Raw genomic sequence first — 26,332 nt, forward strand, 5'->3', positions numbered from 1 at the left:
CTCACCCTCATTCTTCCTTACCCACTCGTCCGTCAACACATGCAGGTAAACTGTCTAACCTACAAGCTAACACACTCAGTGGCAATGTTCCAAGGATCTGTCTTTGGTCATTATATCAGAGTTTATCAAATAAATATGAATTAAACCCTGAGGGGCCCCATATTAGGTCCTCTGTTATAAAGGTTCTGTATATAAATCCGTATGCTGCTGATACTGTGGTATTAAAGCTGCTGTTAGTAGGAATGGTGTAAAAAACGTTACTTTTTTTCTGCTGGGTTTGGAGAAAAGGTCATAATGCCCATCAGTACTCATCGGTAAGTGGATTAATTTGAGAGTATTGCGAAACTCTTCGTTTTCCAATGCCTGTATCAAGCAATGTTATTATTCCCCTCGTTCTCGTTATGACGGACCAATCATAGCTGATCTCCTATCCTACGTCCTCCAATTGGTTATGAGTCCGGCACTATCATGATTGCACACGCCGATCTGTGTTGGGGGCTAAGAGGAAATCTGGTTGGGAGGGATAGTGTTGACATTCGAAGTCCCTCTCTCTGAACAGATGTTTACTCTGTGACTACCAACAGCAGCTTTAACACGAAAATATCAAATCTTGCTGTTCTGAAGCTTACTGTTGCAGGTTTCTTCCCTAAAAACTCACAAGAAGTGGAGAAATGCAGGCATAGTGGGAAAAAAAAATGCAGATTTGGTGGTATTTACAAAATTTTGTTGTTGGCATTTAAAATGAAACAATATTTTCAAAATAAAATACAGAAAAATAACCAACACGGCAGGAGCTCACTGTAACTCATAAACATACACATAACACATCTCTGAAGTATTCTGCATCAATAATCTAGTGAATGGCACAGGAAGTTAAACCACATTAACGTTATCTCATACTCTGATGTTTGTACTCACCTGTCAAGCACTTCTCTGACCGTCCTCAGGTGATCCGAGTTTAGCCACTGAACTCCGCCCACAACTAGAACCGTCATGTTGGAGTTCACCAGAGGTCGTGACCTTCAGGGAACACACCCGTCAGCACTTAAACATCACATGACCCTTTATAAAACAACACCCCTGTGCGTTCACCTGTCTGCTCACCTGTGGATCAGCTGCAGCAGAGCCTGTCTGAAGGTGGGCCTGAGCTTCTTCTCCAACCAGAACTGAGGATAATACGAGTAGCTGACCTGGGTCCGCCCTGAGTTGAGGTCCCTGTAGACCAGCAGGTCGTGAGCCTTCCCCCAGTCCTCCAGACTCGAGTTCACCCTCTCCATCAGGAAGTACATCATCCCCCGATTGGTCGAGTCCCCGATAAACAACACCTGAGGAGACACAGGCAGACTCAGGACACCAGGTAGAACTTTGGACCACAGGAGATCAGCTGATCTGCCTCCTGATCAGGGTGTGATCTAAGGTTGCCGTAGAAAGTGCAACTTGATTTTACAGTTTGTTATTAACAGGAGCTTTGAGGTGAGAGTGAGGAGACGAGCAGGTGGATGGAATCTACCCGGGAACAAGATAGGAAGGAAGGAAAGGTGGAAAGAAATAAAGAAAGGAAAGAGGGGTTCTTTGGGTAGCTGGATCTCACCTTCCTACCCGCCATGCAGTCCTGCAGCAGGGGGCGCTCCACTAACGGGTGATAACAGCCGTCTGGTTGCCAGGCAACTTCCCTCCAATCACATGTCCTGTTGTCAGAACAGCTGAGACACGGGACCACCCACCGACCTGAGAGACAGATGTGATTATTAACCTGTGGTTCCATTGATTCTGGTTCTGGTTTTTAATGTGACGGCTTTGAGAACACCTGGTCACAGGTAAGAAACAGGAAGTGACATCAGACCTGGTTGATGTCCTGAGCTGCAGGTGTGAAGAGAACTCTGAGATTGGCTGAAAGGCTGCAGACCACAAGGGTGCCCCGGCTGCACCATCAGACCACAGTCCTGAAACACAGAGACCAGAACACCATGGATGCTGGTTTATGAACTGTGTGCTGAAAACAAGCCAGTTAGTCCCTCTCCTCTTTATCCCGGAGGACGTGGTGTCCATGATTTCCAAAAGGAATGTAAAACTTCAATTCCTCAGACCACAGGACAGTTTTCCACGTCTCCTCTGTCCATCCTCAGCCCAGAGAAGCTGCTACCGTTTTTGGATCATGTGTATATAAGGTTTTCTTGTTGCATTGTTCTGTTTTAATCTGTGTTTGTGGGAGCAGCGATGAACTGTGTTCACAGGAATGGTTTTTAGAAGTGATTTTGAGCCCATGCAGGGATTTCCACTTCAGAGTCAGAATTCTTCTTCTTCTACACTTTGTGTCATCCCTCTCTGATGTCCTCCTTTTCTCCTGCCTTTAAATCAAAGAAAACTTCACCTCCTCCTCCTCCTCCCTCTTCTTTTTCTTTTTCCTCTTTGTGACTGTTCCATCGTCCTCCTTTGGTCAAGAGGTCAGAGGTCAAACAAACCGCCCGGTTTCGGCTCAGGGGCCCCGTGGGAGCCGCCACGTCTGGCCCTGACATCAGAGCGACCGCCTCGCACACACACACGTCCTCAGAAACACACACTCTCCTCTTCTCCTTACTGCTGCAGGGTTTCAGCACAGCAGCGTCACATTCTGCACGGCGGCGCTGCAGCTCGCAACAAAGTGAGACAAGAAAACTTAACAGGGATTTTCTTGTTCGTACCTGAGCTCAGTGTAAACGCTGCAGCAGGCCCACACACACACACATATACACACACACACACACTGACACACACCGAAAGCGTCAGAGGAACACCAAACATGCCGCCACCTTTCATCTGAGGTCCAGAGAGAGGGAAAGAGAGGTGCCACGTCCACACACACACACACACACACACACACACACACACACACACACACACACACACACACACACACACATCTTTTGTGTATGTTTGTTTAAAGTCATTATGAGGATAAGAGGATGAAGGTGAGAGTGAAGACATTCTTCAGGTTGATCACAGTTTATTCAACTTGTCTCATTGCATATTTCTTATTTTTGATTAATTATTTTTTTACCAAAATGTTTGATTTAAAGACAAAAAAAATTACTTTTATTTCTCTAAAAATCTTTGATGTAATTGACTATAAATCAAAGGTAATGCCCAAATACATATTCAATAATTTTTGATTTCTTATAAAGAGCTAAATGGATATAAAACATGCAATAAAATATATGGATAACATGACAGTGTGCAGGTCACAGGCTGCAAAGTCACGGTGTGCAGAATCACAGTCTGGAGCGCCACGGTCTGCAGGTGGCAGACAGCGTTACACCTGGAGGTGTTTTAAACACTTCAGGCTGCCAGGAAACACTCACTCACCTTCTTACTGTTTAACATTTAGAGCCCAGATGGAACATTACCTGATTCTGTTCTACAAGGTCGGCCAACACAAATCATTCATATGTTTTTAATTCAGTAAGATTTAACATTTATGACTCCATCTCTGATTTATTAACTGATATTTTGTCTTCATTAATAATGAAAATACAAATCATTGACATCAAAAGTTTTGAAATCTACACTCGCAGTCCAAAGTTTGGATACACCTTCTCATTCACTGGTTTTTATTTATTTTAATTATTTTCAACATTGTATTTTAATACTGAAGACATCAAAACTATGAAATAATCTGGTTTTTCCATAATCTGGATTACAACAGTAGTCAAACAGGGCTATCCATTGTGTACTAACCCTACCTCTGATCAACTGATGGTCTCAAACACATTAAGAAGGCAAGTCATTCTACAAATGAACTCTTGACAAGGCTCATGTTCATTAGAAACCATTCCAGGAGACCACTTCATGAAGCAGACTGAGAGAATACCAAGAGTGTGCAAAGCTGTCATGAAGGAAAAAGGGGGCTACTTTACAGAATCTAAAATATAAAACATATTCTGGTTTGTTTAACACTTTTTTGTTAATTAAATAATTCCATATGTTATATATAACATATATATATATGTTCTTTCATAGTTTTGATGTCTTCAGTATTAATCTACAGTGTTTAAAATAATTAAAATAAAAATAAACTGTTGAATGAGAAGGAGTGTCCAAACTTTTGAATATTAGTTTATATGATCTAAATACATTTCACTTTTGATCCTTTTGGTATAAATATTTAATAAATGCTTTTCATCATCAGTTTAATCTCTCTGTTCTATAATTATTATATGTATCTGTACATTTTCTGATCATCTTATTAATTTGTTTCTTATCCATCAGTCTTTGTTTTTGTTTTATCGGTGCATTATGGTTTAATTTAGTTGATTATCAAACACTTTGAATAGATTGATTTGTTTGTGGCTGCATTTTTAATAAAGTTTGAATACAAAACAAACAAAATCATCAATAAAAGAGAATTTAAATTTAATTTATACAGTTTATAAAAAACATGATGATCCTTGTTTAGTTTTACTTCCTAATGAGAGACTTTCATGTAAATGTAACATTAATTCATTATGAAAGATTCAATTATTTCTGTGGACTGTTACTCAGCTCTGTGTTTATCTGATATCTGAGAAAACTGTGATTAGATTGGTTTAGATTAAAAAAAAAAAAAGTCTTGTGTGCAGTTTAACTATGTGGTTTATTAATTCTGAAATAATAAAGATGATAATGAATATCTGTTTGTGTTTCTGATCTTCTATGTTTCATGAAAAGTGAATGAAATTTTTTTTTTGAAGTTGTTTCTTGTGATTTAACTAAAAGTCAAAGACAGTTTAATGTCCACATGTTCACACAGAATCTCTTCTCGTCAGACACGGTGAGTTTGTTTTATCAGCTCATTTTTACAGAATAACTCTGCAGTGATTTTTTTTATATTAGATCTGTTGTTCAGTGGAGCCTCTGAGTCTGCAGCAGATTTATCCACATTCCTGCAGGAGGACAGAAGATCCTCTGATATCATCAACACACACACACACGCACAGACACACACAAACACACACACCTACCTACAGGTGTTTTTATTAAAATACAGAGTTTTCATGTTCCTCTGTGAACTTTATGAGAATATTCCGATTTTAGGGAGCATTTATTTTAACATTTAAATAAAGTTTTCATTTAACATTTTGATACTTTTTTTAACTATCTTTTTTTTTTAGCAGTTTGTAAAAATGATTTTCCTGAAACAAAAAAATCAAAATAAAGGTCTAATATGATCATATTTTGTATTGTTAGTAAATTGTGGATCCACTGAATCAGGGTTTTTGAAAAGAGAGGTTGGAAGTAATACTTCTCTTTCTTTCTCATGAACTTGTACACAATCAGACTCCTGTAGTGTAGAGTCCGTCAGGTGTGTGTAGAGCTGGAGTGTGTTCAGGAGAATCTGTGAAACCTCAAGGTTTTCCTTTTTGCCCAACAACAAAATGTAATCAAATCTTTATTTTTTTTCTTTTCTGAAAAGAGGGATGTATAAATAAAAATGTATTAATATTAATGAATAATGTCCTCTCTTGAGAACTGCTGATGTTCACATGCACTTCATATCAAACAGTTTTATATTTAGCAGATATAACAGAGCTAAGTCAGCTTGATTTTAAACTAGGGTGACCATGCGTCCCGGTTTGACCATGACCGTCCTGTTTTTAAGCTCCCAACAAATATCTTTAAAACACTATGTCCTAGTTTTGAACAACCCCTGTCCCAGTTTTAACCAATTGAAATACCAAAAGATTACACAATATTTGTAACACTGGTTTGTCTGTATATATGTCAATCCACATCTTTACCACCCTAGTCCCAGCACAGTGTTGAGCTCTGTGAAGATTTCAGTGTCCTGCTCTGATGAACTTTTAATGTGCTGCTGTAACGTGAAACACATTGTTCATTGGTATCCTCAGACTGAACGTGAACTTGGGGGTCTACAACCCTCTGATGTTATTTAAGGTGAACCCACAGAGACCTGGACCTGATCCATGTGGATCATCATCAGGGATTAGACCAGGCTCAGGAGGTTCAGGACTATAGGACGGTCTGATCCTCAAACAGAGACATGGAGACGCTTCATCTTGAGCTCCATAGATGCTGCTGAGACTCACAGTAATAAAGATCAAAATAAAAACCACAGAAGAAGAAGCAGAACGGAACAATAATCCTCTGAGGTTATTAAAAGTAGGGGGGGCAGGCAGAGTGAGTAACTCACATTCACCAGAAATGCATAGCTAATGTTAGCTTACAGTTTGCCACTTAAGCTATCATATCAGCTGGAGGAGCTAAACTGTGTTTTAATACATCATGGTTTCTTGATAATTTAGATAAAGATGTTGATTTTGTAAAAATTAAAATTAAAATAAAAACACAGTTGGTATTTTGGGTCAAACTAATCAATTATTTTATCCAAAAGAAAGGTTTGGATTAATGCAGTTGTTTTAGATTTAAGAAAGTTAAAAGACTAATTGATCTATTCACTCTCTCATCTGATAAAGAACATCAAGGATCACCGAAAATATTTGTGCAAACAAAAAAAATTCTTGTGTTAAATCTAGCTACAGTTAGCTATTATGTGCTAAAACAAAAAGTAAGCTCACATTCACTAAAATAAAAGTGAAATCACATTAAGCTACATTATTGTTAGCTCTTATTAGCTAAAATCAAAGTTAGTTTATATTAGCCAACATTTAAATTAGCTCACATTTTCCTAAATCAACCTATAAACAGCTAAACTGTAGTTAAGTCAATATGTTATCAGATTAATTCATTGATTAAGTGTTCTTGTTGTATAAATTAAATCTGTCAGATTTAATTAATCTTAATCATCTGATTCAACTTCATGAAGTCTGGTTTGATTTCTAGATTACATTTATAAAACGCCAAAAGTCTGTTAAGATGTTTGAAGCAAAGAAAAATATTTTTCTACTCTACTATACCTGACAGATTTCCCTCATTAAACACAAAATAAATATAAATAGTTTTGTATCAGCATTAGCACCTGTACTAGTGTAAGATTAGATTTATTTTGGTCTAATTTATTTTAAGTGTCACCAAATAGTCCTTGTTTAATTCGAATTTTATTTGTATCATTGAGTTCTTTAATGAAGTTCAAAATACCTTCTATTTCATATATTGCACTGCCTCTTTAAGGTTGCTCAGGGTGATATGGTTTTGAGTTGAAGTAAAGGTGTCACATGAGTTCGATGTGCTGTTGTCCTATGTTAAGGAAGAGTCATTAAAGGCATCACGACGCACAGCAGAAGTTGTCCCGTGCTCTTTCTTCCCCACAGCCCTCAAGTATAACTAATTAAGTTTCTGGTTAACGCTGTTGAAGTTTAACAGTTCCGGAGAGATTAAACAAGGTACGGCGTTACACTAGCTTAGCTTATATTTACTTTATTTAATCTGCTTTGTAAAAGTTATAATTTTAGCTTTTCCTAAATAACCCCCACACCTAACCTGCGGAGATCTGAGTGTCTGACAGTCTGCTAGCATGCTAGCTGAACAGCATGTGGCTTATGTTAGCAGTGTTTTTGAAAAAGGAACATACATTTTTTTTTCAAAGTGTTCATCATTTCTAAAAATATAATTCTGCCCTTGGTTTTAGATTAAAACAAAGGTGTAAAGTCTTTAAACTGCCTTGTTTTGGTATTTTTTTGCTGTATAAGAATGCTTTTTAATTGTTCTTTTTTCAATAAAATCAATGAAAATGGCCGCATGGAATATTCTGATCTGTCTGTTCCCGCTCGTTTGGACTGTTCCTCCTGAAACCCTTTGTTGAACTTTATTTTTAAACCTCTCTTCTGAAACACTGAAAAGTTCATCACAGTGCTCAGTCCAGCAGCGACTGATCCTTGGCTTGGACTCGGTGTTGCTACCATAGATATCACGCCTCATTAACCCTCGCTGGATACACACCAAGTTACCATGGGAACAGCAATGGTGAATGACTGATGTGATTTTCATGCTGGGAGATAAAAATAAAGTTTTCCTCTGAAGCCCGGCTGAATGTTTCACACAGAGTCTGCAGAGCGAACACGCTGAACAAACATCAAGAACTTCATGATCCTCATCGTATTAATTTACTTATGCTCACCTTTACTGCTCTACCGGTGTTTCATCAGGTAAAATAAACGTTTGTAGTCTTATATTAATGCAGTGTGACTGTTCTTCATGTCTTATTCTGAAAAGTACGACAGCACCCTGCAGAAAAAGACCAAAAGCCGATGAGGATGTTCAGCTTGGGTCTGTGAGCGCCTCTCTTCTTTACCTGTCCTCTTCACCTGTACTCTCTCTTTTTATCTCCCCATGATCAAACTTCAAAGAGCAGACGCCACCCTGCATCAATGTCCCCTCTGTTCCGCAGGGGCCTCTTCGGGGGCCCCACAGCAACATAAACGCCCCCCCTCTCTCTCTTCATCTACCCGAGAGCGAGCGAGGCCCACAGGTGTGTCAGAGGACAGGTGAGGACAGAAACATCAAACGCATTCAACGAAGAAGAAACAACCATACATCAGTAAAGAAGGACATGGAGGTTTCACAGATTGACCTGACCGTACATAAACTGTAGTTCTACACACCTGAGGGTCCCTAAACAACAGGTATCTTACTCCATAGCACTCTATGGGAAAATGTTGCTACTTCACAGTTGATTTAATCCCTCAGTAAACATTTTCCTCATGAGTTTAAGGTCTCAATCTGTAGTCTGTAGTTTCAAGTCTGCCTAAATACGGCATGATGTTCATTTTGTATATGAGGGTCCCATTAAGAGTTAAAGAGACCAGGGCCTGTACGCACATCCAGCCATTAGCAATGAACACGGGCCGTTTGTACTAATGGTGAAAATAAAGTCGATTAGCAGTGTGCATGAGCCAGGTTAATGCCCCAACAAAGCATTACATTTAATGGCGGTAGACCCCAGCATTACAGGTGCTAACAGCAGGATTACTGCACCTGTCAGGCTGTTTAAAGGACGGCGGACATCGTGCTTACGCGTTGTGAAGACAATGGATCATTAGGGATTGAACAAATCCTTTGGAAAAGTATGACGATGTCGAAATATACTGCAAATTTAGATTTAGGAGACGCAACATAATTCTAAGGTAACCTTCCAGCAATACTGTGAAGTGAATCCTTCCTAAACAACTCTGTTAACAAGTCCTCATCCTTCAATTGGGGGGACAGTGGTACTCCACCTGGACCACGTTGGTGGCGGTGCTTGTTGCGCAAAGTCGCTTACATGATGCTTATTTTATTTTGTAGGTCTTCTACTGTGCGCTCAGAAACACCACGCGGACAACTTTCCCTTTCTCCTTGTATGTTATCTTTGACGATTGACTTGCTGATAATAGATGTTTGTTCGTTCTATATTCTTGTAATAAAATGTCCATTTCTTGCGCTGAATTTTTTTTTTTCTTGATCTTCTCTCAGTCACACCAGTGCCGCTCACCATCTTTATTGTTGTTTATGCGGATTAGGCATGATCAAATTTGTTGGATAGTGGTTTTCCAGGAGGTTCCCTGGACATATGACGTTTTCATCCAGTCTTGCTTTCATGGCGCAATTAGTTAATTGACAAATTATTTGCAGTCGTGCATGTGGCTAACAGTACGGCCAAATGGGCCGTTCCATGACGGTACGTTAAAACTAATAGTCACATTTATGTGATGGCTGGAAGGGTATACGGCCCTGGTCTACACACACCTGAAGGTCACTTAACTACAGGAGTCTTACTCCACAGAAGTCTATGGGAAAATGTTTCTGCTTCTCAGTTGATTTATTACATCAGTAGACATTTTCTTCATGGGTTTAAGGTCTCAATCTGTAGTTTGAAGTCTTCTTAAATACAGCATGATGTTCATTGAGGGTCCCATTAAGAGTCAAAGAGACCAGAAAGCAGGGGATGATTTAGGCAGGGGACACCTGGGATGGACAGACGGTTACCACCGATACCTTAAAAACATTGTGTTCATAGTTTGGTTGTACCAAAAACAATCTGAGGAGTCAGCTGTCCATTTTTCAGTTATGTTCACAGCCTGTTGTTAACTCGCCAAAGTTAGCACCCTGAGTAAATTCACAAAAACATAAATCCCATGTTCATCTGCCACCAAAACTAAGCAGGAAGTGACCATATTTGGAGAAGAGGGAGGAGCTAGGGAGGATCTGGAGAGGATTAAGTGTACCTGCAGGAAGCTGCACATCACATGATCTCCAAACATGGGCAGACTGGGCCGGCTCTCTCTGTACACATGCACGGTGTAGATTGTCAACGCGACATGCTCCAGCTCTGCGTCGTCTGTAACCAGGATGCTGATTCTGCTGTCACCGAGACCGACTGGATAGTTCGCCATCCTGCAGGAGAAATGACATTCAGTCACCTAGCCTGGGAGATCGGAGGTCAGAGGTCCGAGGTCAGAGGTTCTGGTCTCACCTGGGTCCTCGGTGCTCGTCCAGGTGGACCTGACACGCTGGGCTAACGGGCTCAGGTCGGATTCTTACGGTCACCGTGTCAAAGGTCACCTCAGCTCGATACTCCTTCACGTGGGGGCTGAAGGGCGGAGTCAGAGTGAGGGGTGGGTCAGTGTAAATCTGTCTCAGATGAGGGTCCACACAGAGGTCTGAAACACACAGACACAAACACCTCCATATCAAACCATCATTCACAACAGGAAGCTGTCCTTCAAAATAAAAGCAAAGTGCCATAATAACAGAGTGAAGTTTGTGTTTCCAGCTTTTATAAATATTGACTTTGAAAGCAGAGTCTCACCTTCATCCTGTGAGGAAGACAGATCTGACTCCTGATTGGTGGGTTCCTCTGACTCATCAGCTCTGTAAGAAACAGGTGAACATCATGAGACATGTATAACATCAACAATAACAACTGGTAGCATGGTGTTTACTGTTTACAGATTCACACTCTGACCTAATCTCGTAGAATCGACTGATCCTGATGAGAAGATCTGAGACACTGAGCGGAGAGGAGGAGGAGGAGGGGGAGGAAGAGATGTTGGGGTACAGCTACAGAGAGAGAGAGAGAGAGAGAGAGAGAGAGAGAGAGAGAGAGAGAGAGAGAGAGAGAGAGAGAGAGAAGAAATCAGATTAATTTGTTCTCAGGCTTTAAAGATATACAGTTAGTTCTATGGATGGAGAGTTTAAGCAGAGTGTGATAACAGGATCATGATTTAAATGACACGTGGAGAAAGATTAGAGATAATAAAACTTGACAGTGTTTGTTTACTGCAAGACATTATACAGTGTTTGTGTTTATAAGTTTTCACTCTACCACTGCACAGTAGATATTATAATAAGCTTAAACTATAAGATTAAATATGTGTGTGAGTGTTTTTTTACCAGTTGAAAAGGAGAAGGTGTTTCCATCTGCTGCTGAAACTGGAAAAGAAGAACAAACTCCTCCTCTGACAAACAGACGCCATGTGACCCTCTGCAGCCACCGTACTGACACACACACAGAGAGAGCAAAAAAAGATAAGATAAGATATTACTTTATTGATCCCCCAGGGGGGAAATTCAGTTGTTACAGCAACCCAGACATAAGTACAATCAAGACAGAAGTTTCAATAAGTAAAAAATAAGTAAAAATAAAAATAAAATTAAATAAGATAAATTAAATAAGTAAAATAAGTGTCACTGGGGAGATTACAAATACCATGACAGACTGACTGATTATTAATTATTCTAGTTAAAGTTTATTTTTCAGAATCAGAAATTATTATTTTTTTAATTTAAATGCATGAAAAATAAATTTTTTTTTTTTTCTTAGATTTTTTTTTTCTTTTTATTTCTTTTTACAAAGAATCAGAATTTCTAAAATTACATATTTTATCTGAGAAATGTCAAATTTATTTTTTAAGGAACATTTTTCAAATTATTTCAAAAATGATTCTGCCAAAAAACAAAACTTAGAACTTTTTAAAATTTATCCAAAGAAGCCATCGAAAAAGAGCAATTTTTCACCTGAATTCATGTTATACTAATCGGAGACAGAGCTGTATTTAGTAGCTGGTGTAAAACACAAATCACACTCATGCAGATTATTTCAGAATAAAATTCAACCTGATTCTGATCAAATGTTCAGACTGAGGCAGAAATCTCAGTGATTAAATAAATGAATCAACATTTTCATGTTCAGAGTGAACTGACACAAAAATAATACTATGTCCTCTCACCTGTCTCCGTGTCTCTGAGGACAGGTGTGTGTGTGAGGACAGCAGGAAGTGCAGTGTGTCCTCCAGGATCAGGTCTTTGGTGATCTGTCCGTCAAATGTGTCGTCACTCAGAGCCGAAAACTGCAGATCAACATCCACCTGAAAAAAACACATACCAGACCAACTGACCAATCAGAGAGCAGCTGAGGGGACGCTGACCTCTGGAGGACGTTTACTGTCAGTACACACATTCAACATCTGACAGCGGGACAGAATGAAAACGAAGAGGAGGAGAGGTGGAGACGATTAGGGTATACAAGAGAAGGAAATAAGGAGAGGAGTGTTAGGAGGGAAGTAGGGAAAGAAAGTAGAAAGGAAAGGTGAATGGAAAAGTAGGAAAGGAACACAAGGGAGAAGGAAAGGAGCATTGGTTTGAGGGAGTACGGAAACAGGAAAACTGAAAAGTTGACAAAATAAACAAACAAAAAAAATTCTAAACCTGCTTTTCTCTCACCTGTCTGTCTATCACCTGTCTCCTCTCACCTGTCCCCCCTCACCCATCTGTCTCTCTCCTGTCTCCCCTCCCCTGTCTGTCTCTCACCTGTCTCCTCTCACCTGTCCCCCCTCATTCATCTGTCTCTCTCCTGTCTCCCCTCCCCTGTCTGTCTCTCACCTGTCCCCCCTCACCCGTCTGTCTCTCACCTGTCCCCCCTCACCCGTCTGTCTCTCACCTGTCTCCCCTCACCCGTCTGTCTCTCACCTGTCTCCCCTCACCCGTCTGTCTCTCACTTGTCTCCTCTAACCCATCTGTCTGTTGTTTTGCTCTAACAGCAGCTCTGTGATCTGTGAGAGTTTCAGCTCCACTGATCACAGATCAGCTACAACAGACTGTTTTTGTTCACAGCAGGTTCATATAAAGTTCACTAATAACACCTTCTTCTTCTTCATCTTCATCATCATCATCATCATCATCATCATCATCATCATCATCATCATCATCACCTTGTTAATCTAATCACAGGGAGCCTTCATGTGGATTGTACTTCAAAATAAAAGCCCTCAGTCTGGATCATGCCTCTCTGTGTTTATTATCATTAAAGTGATGAAGAGGAGTCACTGTGAAGATGTAGACTCCTTCTCTATTCTTTGTAAGGACCACCTGTAAACTGACTGGTTCCCAGCCTGAGGTTTGTGGCCCCTCAGAGAGGACACTGCATGAATAAGAAAATAGTTTCTGCTGGGTAATGAAAATAAGAGGGATTTATTTCCTCAAACGTCTGAAAGTATTCACTTTAATAATCTAAGAAAAGAAGAAAACACTGACCGAGTCTCAGGGAGAAAAAGAGTGAGGGGTTTCACATCAGATAACAACATTTAAAGATGTTTGTGGTGAGTTTTAGTACAGATTAAAAAAACTAAAAGCTTGTTTTTTCATCTACCCAGAGAAATGCTGTTTGAATTTGAAGAAATACTGATCAATATGAGGCTGTGTTTCAAACTTTATTTTCACATTTGAAACCTAAAACTGGCCATTTGACATCCTAAAGTGAGCAGAGAGAGCTGAACAGATGACATAAATGATAATAAAGAGATGTGAAATGTTTCCCCTGGTTGTTCTAAAGAAGACATCAGCTTTTATTCCTCTTCAGTGTGCTGAAATAGGAAATGTAATTCTCACCACACAAAGAGGATTTTATGATAATGAAAATCTTCCAGTTTTCAGTCACACAGGAGAATATTAAAGCAAATATATGATAATATAATAAGATTTTATGTGATGTATCACTCTGGAGTAAAATGATATGTGTTCAGAGATTGTCTCTATGAGCAAACAGAAACTCAGTGAAATATAAACAGCTTTATTTACCTGAACAACAACAGGTGTGATGGAGCCACTGAACTGCAGAGTGAAGGTCATCAGCTGGTAACAGAGCACACACCTGAAAAACACAATCAGATATCACTCATCAATATACCTCTAATTACACGACACAAAACTTAAGATAATCAATAATCATTCAAAATGCATGAGGGTCTGGATTGTCCATTATTTTAAATAAGAACAAAAAAATAATTTAAAAGAATCTGAGCTCTTAGGTAGATACAAAGTTATTACATTATTTTAAGAATCATTCTCAGGAAAGAAAATAAGCGATGAAATGGAACACAGCCCAATTGTTTTTTTTACCTGTTGTGATTTTCTTTCTTCTGATTGGTCGACACAGCAGCCTGCAGCACCTCTCCTGTCACCCTCTTCACCTGCATTACAGCGTCATGTGAAATGTTTGATCCCAGCTGCTGCAGCAGGAAGTCCCTGAGCTGAGAGAGAAAGAGGAGGAAGAGGAAGAGCAGGAGGAGATGAAGGTTCAGCCACCAGGGGGCAGCAGAGGCTCAGGAAACAACACAAAAAGAAGTGCTGTCCCTCTGAAGTTTAAACAGTGATTGCTATACGTTCTCTGATTTATATCCTCAATGTGATTTCTTACACCCACAAACAGTGAAGATTTAAACCAGTTTGAGGTTTACAGGTGTTTTACCTTTATGGTCCGTCCCCTCTGCTCCTGATTGGTCCTCACCACGATGATGTCATGCAGGAAGGAAATGAGTGGATTCACTGACGTCACCAGGACGTAAACATTCACCGTGGCATCCAGAGCTCCAACAGGTGAGCGACTGTGAAGAGGAAGAAGAAACATCATTACACAGGACAGGTGAGCTTACCTTCAGGTAACAGACTGAAGCTCACCTGTCCCAGCCCTCCTCCTCCTGAGGAACCTGCAGCCTTTGATTGGTCGATCCACAGGAGTGAGGCATCATGGGTAATTTAGATCCTAACAGGTGAAATGGAGACAGGTATGTCAGTCTATCTCACCTGTCTACTTCAGGATAACTTAATCTGAACCCATACTCAGTATATTATCGTCATCGTTTAGGTGCTCACCTGGTGACCTTTGACCTGTGTAACTCACCTGTGAGGTGTAAACGAGTGAGGAACTGACACAGCCCTCCCCCTGCGTCAGAGAACGCCTCCATCAGCTCAGGTAGCAGGTTCACCTGAGGACACAGACAGACAGGTGAGTAACCATGGCGATAGTCAGCTTGCCTCTGATTGGCCAAACAGGTGATTCTCACCATTTGATGAAGCTGCAGGTGAGAGTAGGAGATCCTCCTCATACAGCTCCTCTCTGCACTGCTCAGACACAGACACAGACTCCACCCACCTACACCTGTAACCATGGAAACACACAGACAGGAAGTTGCACTGTTAACCTGTGATTAATCATTTTAAGTAGTTTTAAAGGTTTAAACGTGTTATTAAATAATTATATCATATTATATTAAAGCTCCTGTTCAGGATTTTTTTTTTCTGGATTACTGAATTTTTATTTTCTATTTTTTTATTTTTAAGTTTTTAATTTGAAGATTTTATTTTTTCTAATCCAGTCTAAATGTAAATATATTTATAGATCACATAAATCATACCAGAGCCCACAAACTCTGGATCTCTTTCTATGTTTGTTGACAAAAGTATAGATAAAGGTTTAAGTTGAAAAGTTTGAAGTTAAATTTCAGAGTCTTAAAGGGATTTGAATAGCGTGTTATCTTTCTGTGTGTGAGGCTTCACTCTGTGAAAGCTGCAGAGTTTATCACAATTTTCAATCTGCACACAAACTTAGTTTATTTTTCCTGTTTCTGTTTCTGTTTAGTTTAAAATGAGATTACAGTTCAGAGAAAAGGCTTGATTTTCCACAGAGGAGTGGAGAGAAACTGCAGACTTAAGAAACAAAGAACAAAAAGGGGGGGGGGGTGTAAGAAAACAGGAAGCAGTGGCTCCAAACATGGCCTCTCTCAGAAACAGAAACATGTGTTAGTGATTGTAGAGTTCTCAGGACCAGGTTCTCTCTGCAGCTCTCAGGCTGAAGAGACAAAGAACATTACCAGGCTTTATATTCAGACTGAGCAACAACAACAACAAAAAGCAACAACATCAACACAAGCAGACAATGACAACATAACCACAAACAACATCCCCAACAACAACAATAACAACAATATAACAACAACAGCACAGGCAACCAACAACAACAAAAAAGACAACAACAACAGCAACACAAGCAGACAACAACAACATAACCACAACCAACATCCCAACAACATTAATAACAACAACAAAACATAGGTAACCACCAACTACAAGACAGACTTCCAACAACAACAACAAAACTACAACAAAAAAACAATAGCAACAACATCCCAGGCAGACAACAACATGGCCACAAGCACCAACAGCAACGACAAAACAGCAACAACAACAAAGACAACAACAACACAGACTTCCAACCTTAACATAACTACTACAACCACCACCACCAAAAATAAACAACATCATAACCACAAGAACCAACAACAACAACAAAAAACAATGGCAACAAAAAAGACAACAAAAAAGACAACAAAAACAACGCAGGCAGACAACAACATCATAACCACAACCACCAACCACAGCAACACACCAACCACGAAAATAACAACTACAAATATCAAAAACAACACCAGCTAAACATAATAACAACAACAACAACAACAAGTTCGACACAACTATCCCCACCAACAACTACCACAACAATAACACAAACAAAAACATCCATAACAAAACAACACCTACTACACCACCTCGATCTCTCACAAGGGGAACAAGTCTACTACTACTACAGCCAACACCACCACCACCACCAACAACAACAACAAAAACAACAACAACAACAACAACATTTAAAACTACAACACCACCAGCATCAGCAGCAGCAGCAACATTAATAACACTGGATTGTTAGTATTTGCTTTCTAGCTGGACAATAAATGAGTGATTGATCTTCATCACAGTTTGAACATTAATAAACACAGATGATATTTATTTCTCTGTGTTCAAACCTCATCAGCTCTCTCTAGTGTTTCTTGTTCTGTAGTAGATCAGTCAGAGATCATAGACTGATCAGCTGTTCTCTCGTTAGTTTATGGGGGTCATAAAACATCTATGTCTGTCTCATTCTTCTTCACCTGCTGCTGCAAACATTAGGCTCTGCCCCCTGCTGTGCTCTCCTGACAGGCAGACACAGCTGTCAATCATCCCACACACCTGTTCTTTAAACAGCGTCTCCTGCAGGTCTTTAAAGCATCAATGAAAGATACTTAAATGAGACTTCAAAATCCAATTCATATTCATGAATGTCTCTGTTTTAAATAACGATATTTACAGGTTTGAAACTACAAATCCCATCATGCTTTGGGAGTAAAAGTGTCTGTAAATAGCTGCATTTATTTTCTATTGTTTGTTTCTGTTATTCATCCACAATTCTGATAGTTTCTTTGTATTTCTGCTTAATTTAAGTAGATTTAAAGTCATAAACTAAAGCAACCTTTCAGAAATCTGACATTCCAATAATGTGAGTATGTGAGTTTTGATTGAAGAGCTTTAAAGTAACTTATAATACTATTTAAACTTTATGGTAGTTCCTCAATTTAAATCTGATTTAGTATAACATCACATTGAACGCTGCTGTTCAAGTCAAACTATTAAACGCTTTAAACTCAGTGGTCAGTTTGTTTTACTGCTGCTCTGTTTTTCCAACAGGAAGTCTCCACCCTACACACACACACACACACACACACACACACACACACACACACACACACACACACACACACACACACACACACACACACACACACACACACACACACACGCACACACGTAGTAAAGTGTTTCCTGTGGGGTCACTAGGGTTTTTAACAGAGACCTGAATCAGGCGTTTGAGCTGTTTCTTCACATGTTCAGTCTGACTGATAACAGAATTATGAGAAACTTTCAAATTTATGAAAATATTTAAATTATCTTTTTTTTTAATTTTGAAGAAAAATCAAATTTTTGAGCCTCTTTTTCAAATACATTCATACTAAAATAATCAAAGTAACACACAACACTATCTGTATAGCTGTGTTTCTCTGCTCTGTGTGCTGCAGACAGTCCTGAGGATTATTAACGATGGAGTTAGAGCGCCCTCCGCTGGACTAATTAATTATGACACCATTAGTAAATAACCAGGAACATTGTTTTTGTATACAAATAAACACATGTACGACTTCATCCCCTCAGGATGAACAGTGCATTGTTACAGGTGGGTAAGGCTACAGTTGCAGCGACCCCCTCAGGAGAAACTGTGCATTGTTACCTTGGTTCTGGCGGAGCGAACTGCTAGTCTCGGCGTATCGGGACATCTGGACCTGGTAGTGGAGCTGCTGCAGGACTCTCTGGTACAGCTGGACCTCTGTGTCAGACACCGCATGTTGACCTGTCAGAACCAAAGCCCGACGGCGGCGGGGAGGAGACTGAGACTGGACCTGGACCTGGAGGGGGACACAGAGACATGTTTTTAAGACTCAGCAGGCAGGAGGTCTTCAGCCTCACCCTGATGCGAAAGAATGTGCAGCTTCTCAGTTCAGATCTTCTCATGAACTTTTGGTTCTCTCTGTTGTTTTGAGGAGGAGCAGACTCTCTGATAGTTCCCATCTGAGATCAAACTTCAAAGATCCTCAATCAAAACAGAGCCTCTCCTCCTCACATAGTTTGCATCACCTCTGAGTCTGCTAAAGTCTGTCAAACATCAAACTCCCTGTTGAAGGAGACACACTCAGGTCCAATCAGCCACCATACGTCACGCAGTTTAAACCAGAACAGCTGATCTCATCAGAATTTAATGTTAAATTGATACATAATAGATAGGTTAGTCTAAAAGACAACATCTACGGTTCAGTCAGGTATATGCTTGATGTTGCGATATCTCTGAGTAAATGTCTCTAAAATACTTTCAGTGTAAATCTGATCGAGTTTGAGTCATCTGACAAAAAACAACCACACAACAAATAATCTTTAATCAGGGTTCAGATTAACAACAGTGTTTAAATATTATCATTAATGAGAGAAACATGAACAGCAGGGTGTTTATGATCTGAATATTAACGGTGATCTAACCACCTGAAATCAAGCTGCAGTCTAACTGGGTGTGTCCCTGAGTGTGTGTTTGTGTGTCAGATAACATGGACTAAATATAATCCTGAGGGTCTCAGTAACAGCAGCTCTTCACACAGAAACACACACACACACACACCTTTTACATTAACAGCATGCAAATAAGTTAAGTAACTTCAACAGGTTGATCACAAATGTCTTTCCTATTTGTGTGAATTCAATCAGTGAAATAATCATTCTCTAACTACAGCTCCCATGATGCTTTGGGGATGTAAACAGGAAGCATGTTGTTGCCATGGTGTTATCACATCTCTGACCTGAGCAGTGTTGATTTCAATCTGTCATCGTGCCTTAAACTAAAACATCAGGCGGAGAAGTGACCGTGATAAAGACTGACTCATTAAGAGGTCAGAAAAGTTAGATCATGAGAATGTTTCTTATTATTAATTAGACTACATAAATATGACATGTAGTTTTATTGTTTCTGGAAACTGTGACAGTGAGACCTCCTTCAGGTATTTTTTTTTAAAGTAGTATCACTAGAATTTGGGAATATGATAACTGGGGTTAAATTTATGCTTTTACATCATTAACATTTTTAGCCGGCTCATTTGGGTGTTCAAATGTGGAAATATTTGAACCTACAAACCTTCAATCTCATATTTTATGCTCTAAATGTGGCGTGTGTGTGTGTGTGTGTGTGTGTGTGTGTGTGTTTTAGATTTTGAATTTGTGTCCTGGATTGCTGCTGACTAAAGCAGAAATATGAAACTTGTCATCAGTTCAACACAGCGGGATTTATAACCACAGAAGAAGAAAATCTGGTGGTTTGTGGCACTGCAGAGAAAAACAGAGAAGAAGAAACTTGTTGATTTTAGATTAAGCCTCCCGTGTGTGTGTATCCCTGTGTGTGTGTGTATCCCTGTGTGTGTGTGTGTGTGTGTGTGTGTGTGTGTGTGTGTGTGTGTGTGTGTGTGTGTTAGTATTCAGTTAGCGTGTGCGTTGTGTAAGAAGTTGGCAGACTTTTTGTCTCCATCAGTTGACTTCTCCTCTGAGTTCAACAATCACACAACACACAACACAAAACCTCACACACACACACATACACACACACATACACATACACACACACACACACACACACACACACACACACTGTTTTGAGTAATTTTACAGTACAAGTCTGAGGAGGATTAAAAGCAGACCAAATCCTGCAGTCAAAAGATAACAGTACTGTAGTAATGATACAGTGCTAACAGGAAATTAAACTGTGTGTGGTTGATTCTTGGGCCGTGTGTTTTTTCTTGTGTGTGTGTGTGTGTGTGTGTGTGTTTTCTTCGTCAGCTCTCTCTGCAGTGAAGCTGAACTCCGTGTCCACACACACAAACACACACTAACGAGCTCTCATTCCACTGACTGACCGAGCGAGTCATCATAATCATCATCTTCATCACATGACCTCCGGAGGTTTCGATCACATGACCATCTGTTAGCAGCATCAGGCTAACCTGTCTGTATAAACAGAGGAGGATTCGCTGAGCTGAACACTCACTGATACATCCTATAATAACTGTGTGGCAAGCATGGTAACCATGGTTTCAGCTCACCTGGTTTATCATTTATTGGTTTCACACAGCCGATAATGTGTGATCAGAGTCAGTCAGAGCTTCAAACAGTTCTGAAGACTCAAACAGACTCACAGCAGAGGTTAGTGAAGTTGAGTCTGAATGAAGGATCAGCTGTTAGACATCAAAGAGAGAAACCACTTTCAGAGCTGCAGCTGTGAAAGTGCTCCGACCCTAAACAGGTGACCTCTCACCTGTGTGACCCTCTCACGGTCAGCTCATCCTGTCAGGAGCTAATCAGTTAGCCACAGACTGTTTAGCATGAGTGGAAAGAGTACAAAAATACACAAGGTAAAGTTCAGTGACTTTAATGACATTTTACTGAAGTAGAAGTGAATGTAAGAGTAAAAAGTACTGAATCAGAAATGTACTTAAAGTACTGAATACTTACTTTTAACTCATGGTGATGGGGGTGATGGGAGTAAGATATGCTCCCCTAATTATGCAAAAGCATATAACCTGATCTTGTTGTAATATACCCAGTGTTGGACAGTAATAAAGTAAATTTACTTGAGTACAGTACTTAAGTACAGTTTTTTGAGTATCTGTACTTTACTTGAGTGTTATTTTTTGGGGGGAACTTATTACTTTTGACTCCACTACATTTCTATCAGTGCTCTAGTTACTCACTACTTTTGAGTTGAAGTCAGCTGATGAATTTTCTTTTCTGAAACCAGATCCCAAAGACTGTAAACTGTTGGTGTACTTGCGTTTGGTTTGTCTCAGTGGTGTAGCCGTACCTCGTTATTCAGATCAGTCCGTTCATTTAGTCGTGGGGATGATGGGTATGACCGAGAAGGATGCCGATTCTCTACCTGAGCACCACGGCCATATTTTAAACCCACGTTTGAGGTTTTTGAAATAAAGAATGATTGTTTGTATTGTTGTAAATCTCCGATCTGTTTACCACACAAACTTCATCACAGCCGTCAAAACATCACCATCTAACCTGAGAAAGCATGTGGAGGTCTGTAGCTAACACACTGGTTTTTATTCCAGATGAACGTTTGAAACTTGTCTGTGCTTGTAGTAACCTAGTTTGTATTTCATGTTAGACTTTTTAGATATGAAGTCATGTTTTCTAGATAAACAGAATGCAGCAGAATGTACACCCATGCATTCTTTACTATAAAAGACAGAAAAGTTCTGATTCTAAAAACTACTCAGAAAAGTACAAGTAAGCAAAAAGACAAAACACTCAATTACAGCAATATGAGTAAATGTGATTTGTCACTTTCCACCTCTGCTGTTTAGTTAAGCACTTGCTCCTCTCTCGTCCGACTATGGTCACCTTTGGATCCAGAGAGTAATGATGGAAGCGACTAAAACTCAAAATCAAGTAATCCACTAAGTAAGTGATGTCGCAGTGGCTACGTCAGCTTCCTGTCCAGCCTTTGACTGTTCCATTTAAAATCTTTAGGAATGAGGTCTCATGTCAGGAGCAGCTCCACATCAAACCTACATATGGTCTGTCAGTCTTTAGCTTAGCTTTAAGCTAGTGTTTGTACAGATGTTCGCCAGCTGTTTGAACTGGATAAACACAGGCAGTCCAGCTGATGGCGAACACATACTGAGCATATCTGAACCTTTAATATAAACACAGAATCTGGTTTATAAGTCAGCTGTGTAAACAGAAAGGCATGTTGCCTCACAAGCTAGCAGACAAAAATGAAGGCTACTACTAGACGGCTGTGCTAAGCACTTGATTCTGATTTGTTGTTACATAGCAACAGTTTGATATCACTGGATAGCAGACTGTTGCTGTGAATAACAGACTGCTACAGTGAATAACAGACTGCTACTGTGGATACGGGTGTAATCACAGATTGTGGAGCGGCAAGTCAGATTACTCTGGCGCTGGTTTGTTTATGGAGGGTAAAATGAAAGAGATGGAAACAGCAGAGGAAAGACAGGAAAGGTTACAGACAAGAACTGAAGGCTAGGACCAAGAAATCCACAAAACTGAAGATTAAGCTTGTCGTCAGCACTGAGCAGAAGACGGTAAAATCCATAAATCATGTTAAAAGCTATATTTTATGTCAAATTGTTGGTTTCATAGTGGTGTGATAGGCAGGATGGTGTATAAGGAGCAGGTTGTTTTAGCTCAGGGTAACCTCACAGAACCACAGAGTCCATATTTAAGAGTGGTAAAGTGGTAAAAACGTCTAAATCTGCCTTCATATTCCCTCTGAATGTTCCTCTGATAACAGACAGTTTAGTCATAAATGTCAGACAGCTGTTATCACCCACAGTGACAGACCGCTGTACACACAAACCAGTTTAACCATCACAACCTGACCAGATTAACAGCCTGACAGGGCCTCTGTATGTGTGCGTGTCAGACACCGGATCCTCAGCTGATTAATGGCGCAAATATTTAGATCAGCAGCACCAGGTCACACTTAAAATACCACACACACATACTTGACAGGGGACTCTGGATGCGATTGGTCGGTCCAGCTGTCAGTCATACTGTAGTAAAATAAAACCTTTGCATGCAGCCATTGATCCCCTCATAATCTAAAAATACTGAAACAATGAGACAGAAGGAGCCCTGAGCCGGGAGACAGAAGGAGGACACACATACCGAACCCCATTCAGAAATGTGACGTTTTAACACACAGCTAGCTTTAAGGGTCGCATTAAATAAAGGAGTCAACTCTGCTGACTGTAAATCCACCAGACAGCACCTCAAAGACTTCTGGCTTTAGTAAGTGAATGTGTTCATCCACGAAATCTGTTGTGTTTTGATTATTAATTGATAAATAGATTTCAAAAGGTGTTACATTATTTAGATAAAGGACACTTTTTAATGTTATTGACGCTGATTAAGTGCTGAGAACAAGACCGATTTGGGGTGACTGAAATGTTAAATCCTGATGTCTTACTTTCAAATGTTTTCAATATTTTTTAAAAGACCTTTAAATGACCTTTGGCTGTACTTTCTTCCTCTATATATAAATGAGTCACACTCACTTTAAAATAATTAAAATAAAAGATAAACTCAGGTTGTAATGAAAACACATTTAGAGAAGGATCAGTGAGAGAACAAATATTATCTTCTGTTTGAAAGGGTAAAATAAGACTATATTTCAATTGCTGTTGATTTGAGAGGACAATTCTGAGTTTATTTACATTCACGATGGAATGTAAATAGAACGTTTAAAAGATTTTCAGATAAGCCATGTAACCAAAATTAAGTTTTCCCCATAGACTGTATAAATAACGGACGTAGTATCCCTGACGTCACCCATCTGTCCCTGAGCGCTGTTTTGAAGCTAATCGTTGGCGGCAGCCATATTGGTAATGCTGAACTCAACCAGTCAAAGTGTGACGTAAAGAAGCAGATTTTTTCACCACCTAGCCAACAGCTATGTGTTCCCGTCGGGGAGTCAATTCAGTCATGTCCTTATTTGGGCGAAAACTCGTAATCTTAATATCTTCTGAACTGTCGCGTTAGAAACAAAAACACACACTCAGACTCAATCAAATTTAACTCTCCAAAAGTTTTGATTATAGTTCTGTGATCCAATGAAAGAACGTTTCCCCCAAACATTTTTACTTGGTTATAATGTTGAAATAAAATTTAACAACTTCAGACCGGCAATAGTAAAAATGGAAAGGAGTTAAAATACATACTGCAAAATGTAAAAAAAATGCCCACATTTTTGAGTGAAGTTTGGTGATGAACTCTTTTTCAATCCCTGTCAGCACCAATATAAACAACATCCCAAGATTGAGCTCACAGTCCAAGTGTAAACAGTTCTCAGAGCTTTGACCTGGTCTCAAGTTCTGCCTCAGAGGATGATGAGAGTCAGTGAAGAGCTCTTAAAAACAAGGTCAAGGTTTTCAGGGTCAAGAGGAAACTTAACACTAAGCAACTGCAAGAAACTGCCCAGACATTATGGTTTAATTTATATTGTACAGGAAGAGCTATCACGCTGATACACAAACATCAGAGTGTAAGATCAAATCCTGTAAAGAGACTGATATATTTACTTTTCCCCTTTAATGTCTCTATCAATTAACTTATAAAATCACATACATTTGAATGGAGTTCTGCAGATTCTCTCATAAAGTCTTATAACAGGGATTTTCACTGTTATAATGTAGTTGTTGAGGATAGGTAAACTCACCTGTGCCTCCCTCTGCAGAGTCTCCAGAGCAGAGATGAAGCTCCGGGTCTCCTCCATCATCACCTCCTCTGTTGGCCTCCTGCTCCTCACTTCCGCTGCGGGGGGCTGCGGTCCGGACCTGAGCCGGTTCCGGGCCACCATCAGGGTCTGGTAGAAGAGACACACCGCCACCCCGAGCAGCAGCAGCGGCCCGGAGCGGGACCGGCGGCGGAGCAGCATCCCGGCCTCCCTCAGCAGAGACAACAGGAGGCACCGCATGAGGAGGAGGAGGAGGTGCTTCACTTCACATCACTGAGGGGTTCTCCTTTACTCCTCATCATCATCTTCATCTCCTCAATACGGTGGCCCTGAAGGACAAAACACATTTACAAAAGATGAAACACTTTAACAAATTGGAGACAAATTTACATTTTATAAAACAAAATTACATCAGCAAAACACTTTTACCAAGGCCAAACCAAATATACATTTAAGGAAATAAATGTACAAAGTTGGAGACAATTTTACAAACGACAGAACCGTTAAGTCTGACTCCTTTCAGCCTGACTCCGTTTAGTCTGAGGCTATGTGGTCTGAGGCCGTTTCATCTGAATTCTGACACGTGATGAAGGTTTTGCAGAGATATGACGGAGCTTTTCCAGAGAGACATGATGCTTTTTCATCTGAGGTCTGACACCTCTCTCTGAGACCCGAGGATGTCCTAATATGTAAACCATGTCCATCTCCGTTTGGTTTCTCTCCATCAAAACAAACTAAATGACCCCTCACTCCATCACTTACGGATCACTTACGGTATTTGGTACATTTCCATTCCATAAATATGTTTTATCTTTTGTAAATTTGTTTCCTTAAATGTAAATTTGTCTTGGCCTTGGTAAAAGTGTTCAGCTGTTGTAATTTTGTTTTGACTTTCAGGGCCACCGTATCATCATCTTCATCTCCTCAGTGATGCCTCCTGGTTTGAGTTTCTATGACGTCAGGTATATCAACCGAATTGATCAGTGGATCAGTGTGAGTCTGTTCAAGTAGAAACTCATGTTGAGTCCAGACAACTTCTGTAAACTCAAACTTCTTTTAAAATCGAATGATGTTCAGTGGAATTTGGCGATAAACAATAGCCTATTAATGTTTTAATTCAGGGGTTCCCAAAGTGTGGGTCGGGACCCCCTGGGGGGGTCGCGGAACCCAAATGGTGGGTCGTGAGGAGTCTTACAGAAAGGTTTTTTTTCCCAAAGTTATCTAAAAATAGTACATTTTACTCATTATAGTAAAAAAGATTGACAAAAATAGTCAATAAACTTGAAATAAAACCTTAAAAATAGAAAATGTAATGAGTTTTCTGCCTTTCTTTTTGCCAGATGACTCCTGTAAACTCCTACAGTTAATTATCAAAAGCATCATTAGCAATAGGTTAATTCATAATGG

At 39.8% G+C, this 26,332-nt stretch overlaps 1 protein-coding gene across 1 annotated transcript in view; it reads right to left on the reverse strand.

Annotated features, from left to right (window-relative positions):
- Positions 1 to 26,332, reverse strand: part of cped1 (cadherin-like and PC-esterase domain containing 1) — a 30,111-nt gene that overhangs the window by 2,791 nt on the left and 988 nt on the right. Inside the window, exons 2-19 of the mRNA XM_034673067.1 lie at positions 24,908 to 25,254; positions 18,350 to 18,524; positions 15,252 to 15,346; positions 15,089 to 15,173; positions 14,866 to 14,950; positions 14,657 to 14,792; positions 14,308 to 14,438; positions 13,987 to 14,059; positions 12,141 to 12,278; positions 11,305 to 11,409; positions 10,877 to 10,971; positions 10,721 to 10,782; positions 10,385 to 10,571; positions 10,137 to 10,305; positions 1,844 to 1,943; positions 1,592 to 1,728; positions 1,105 to 1,325; positions 919 to 1,020 (exon numbers count right to left, since the gene is read on the reverse strand). Coding sequence (XP_034528958.1) covers positions 919 to 1,020; positions 1,105 to 1,325; positions 1,592 to 1,728; positions 1,844 to 1,943; positions 10,137 to 10,305; positions 10,385 to 10,571; positions 10,721 to 10,782; positions 10,877 to 10,971; positions 11,305 to 11,409; positions 12,141 to 12,278; positions 13,987 to 14,059; positions 14,308 to 14,438; positions 14,657 to 14,792; positions 14,866 to 14,950; positions 15,089 to 15,173; positions 15,252 to 15,346; positions 18,350 to 18,524; positions 24,908 to 25,165 — 2,354 coding nt within the window. The 5' untranslated portion in view covers positions 25,166 to 25,254. The remainder of the gene's footprint in view (positions 1 to 918; positions 1,021 to 1,104; positions 1,326 to 1,591; positions 1,729 to 1,843; positions 1,944 to 10,136; positions 10,306 to 10,384; positions 10,572 to 10,720; positions 10,783 to 10,876; positions 10,972 to 11,304; positions 11,410 to 12,140; positions 12,279 to 13,986; positions 14,060 to 14,307; positions 14,439 to 14,656; positions 14,793 to 14,865; positions 14,951 to 15,088; positions 15,174 to 15,251; positions 15,347 to 18,349; positions 18,525 to 24,907; positions 25,255 to 26,332) is intronic.

The sequence above is a fragment of the Notolabrus celidotus genome, chromosome 21, assembly GCF_009762535.1.
Source record: "Notolabrus celidotus isolate fNotCel1 chromosome 21, fNotCel1.pri, whole genome shotgun sequence".
Classification (NCBI taxonomy): Eukaryota; Metazoa; Chordata; class Actinopteri; order Labriformes; family Labridae; genus Notolabrus; species Notolabrus celidotus.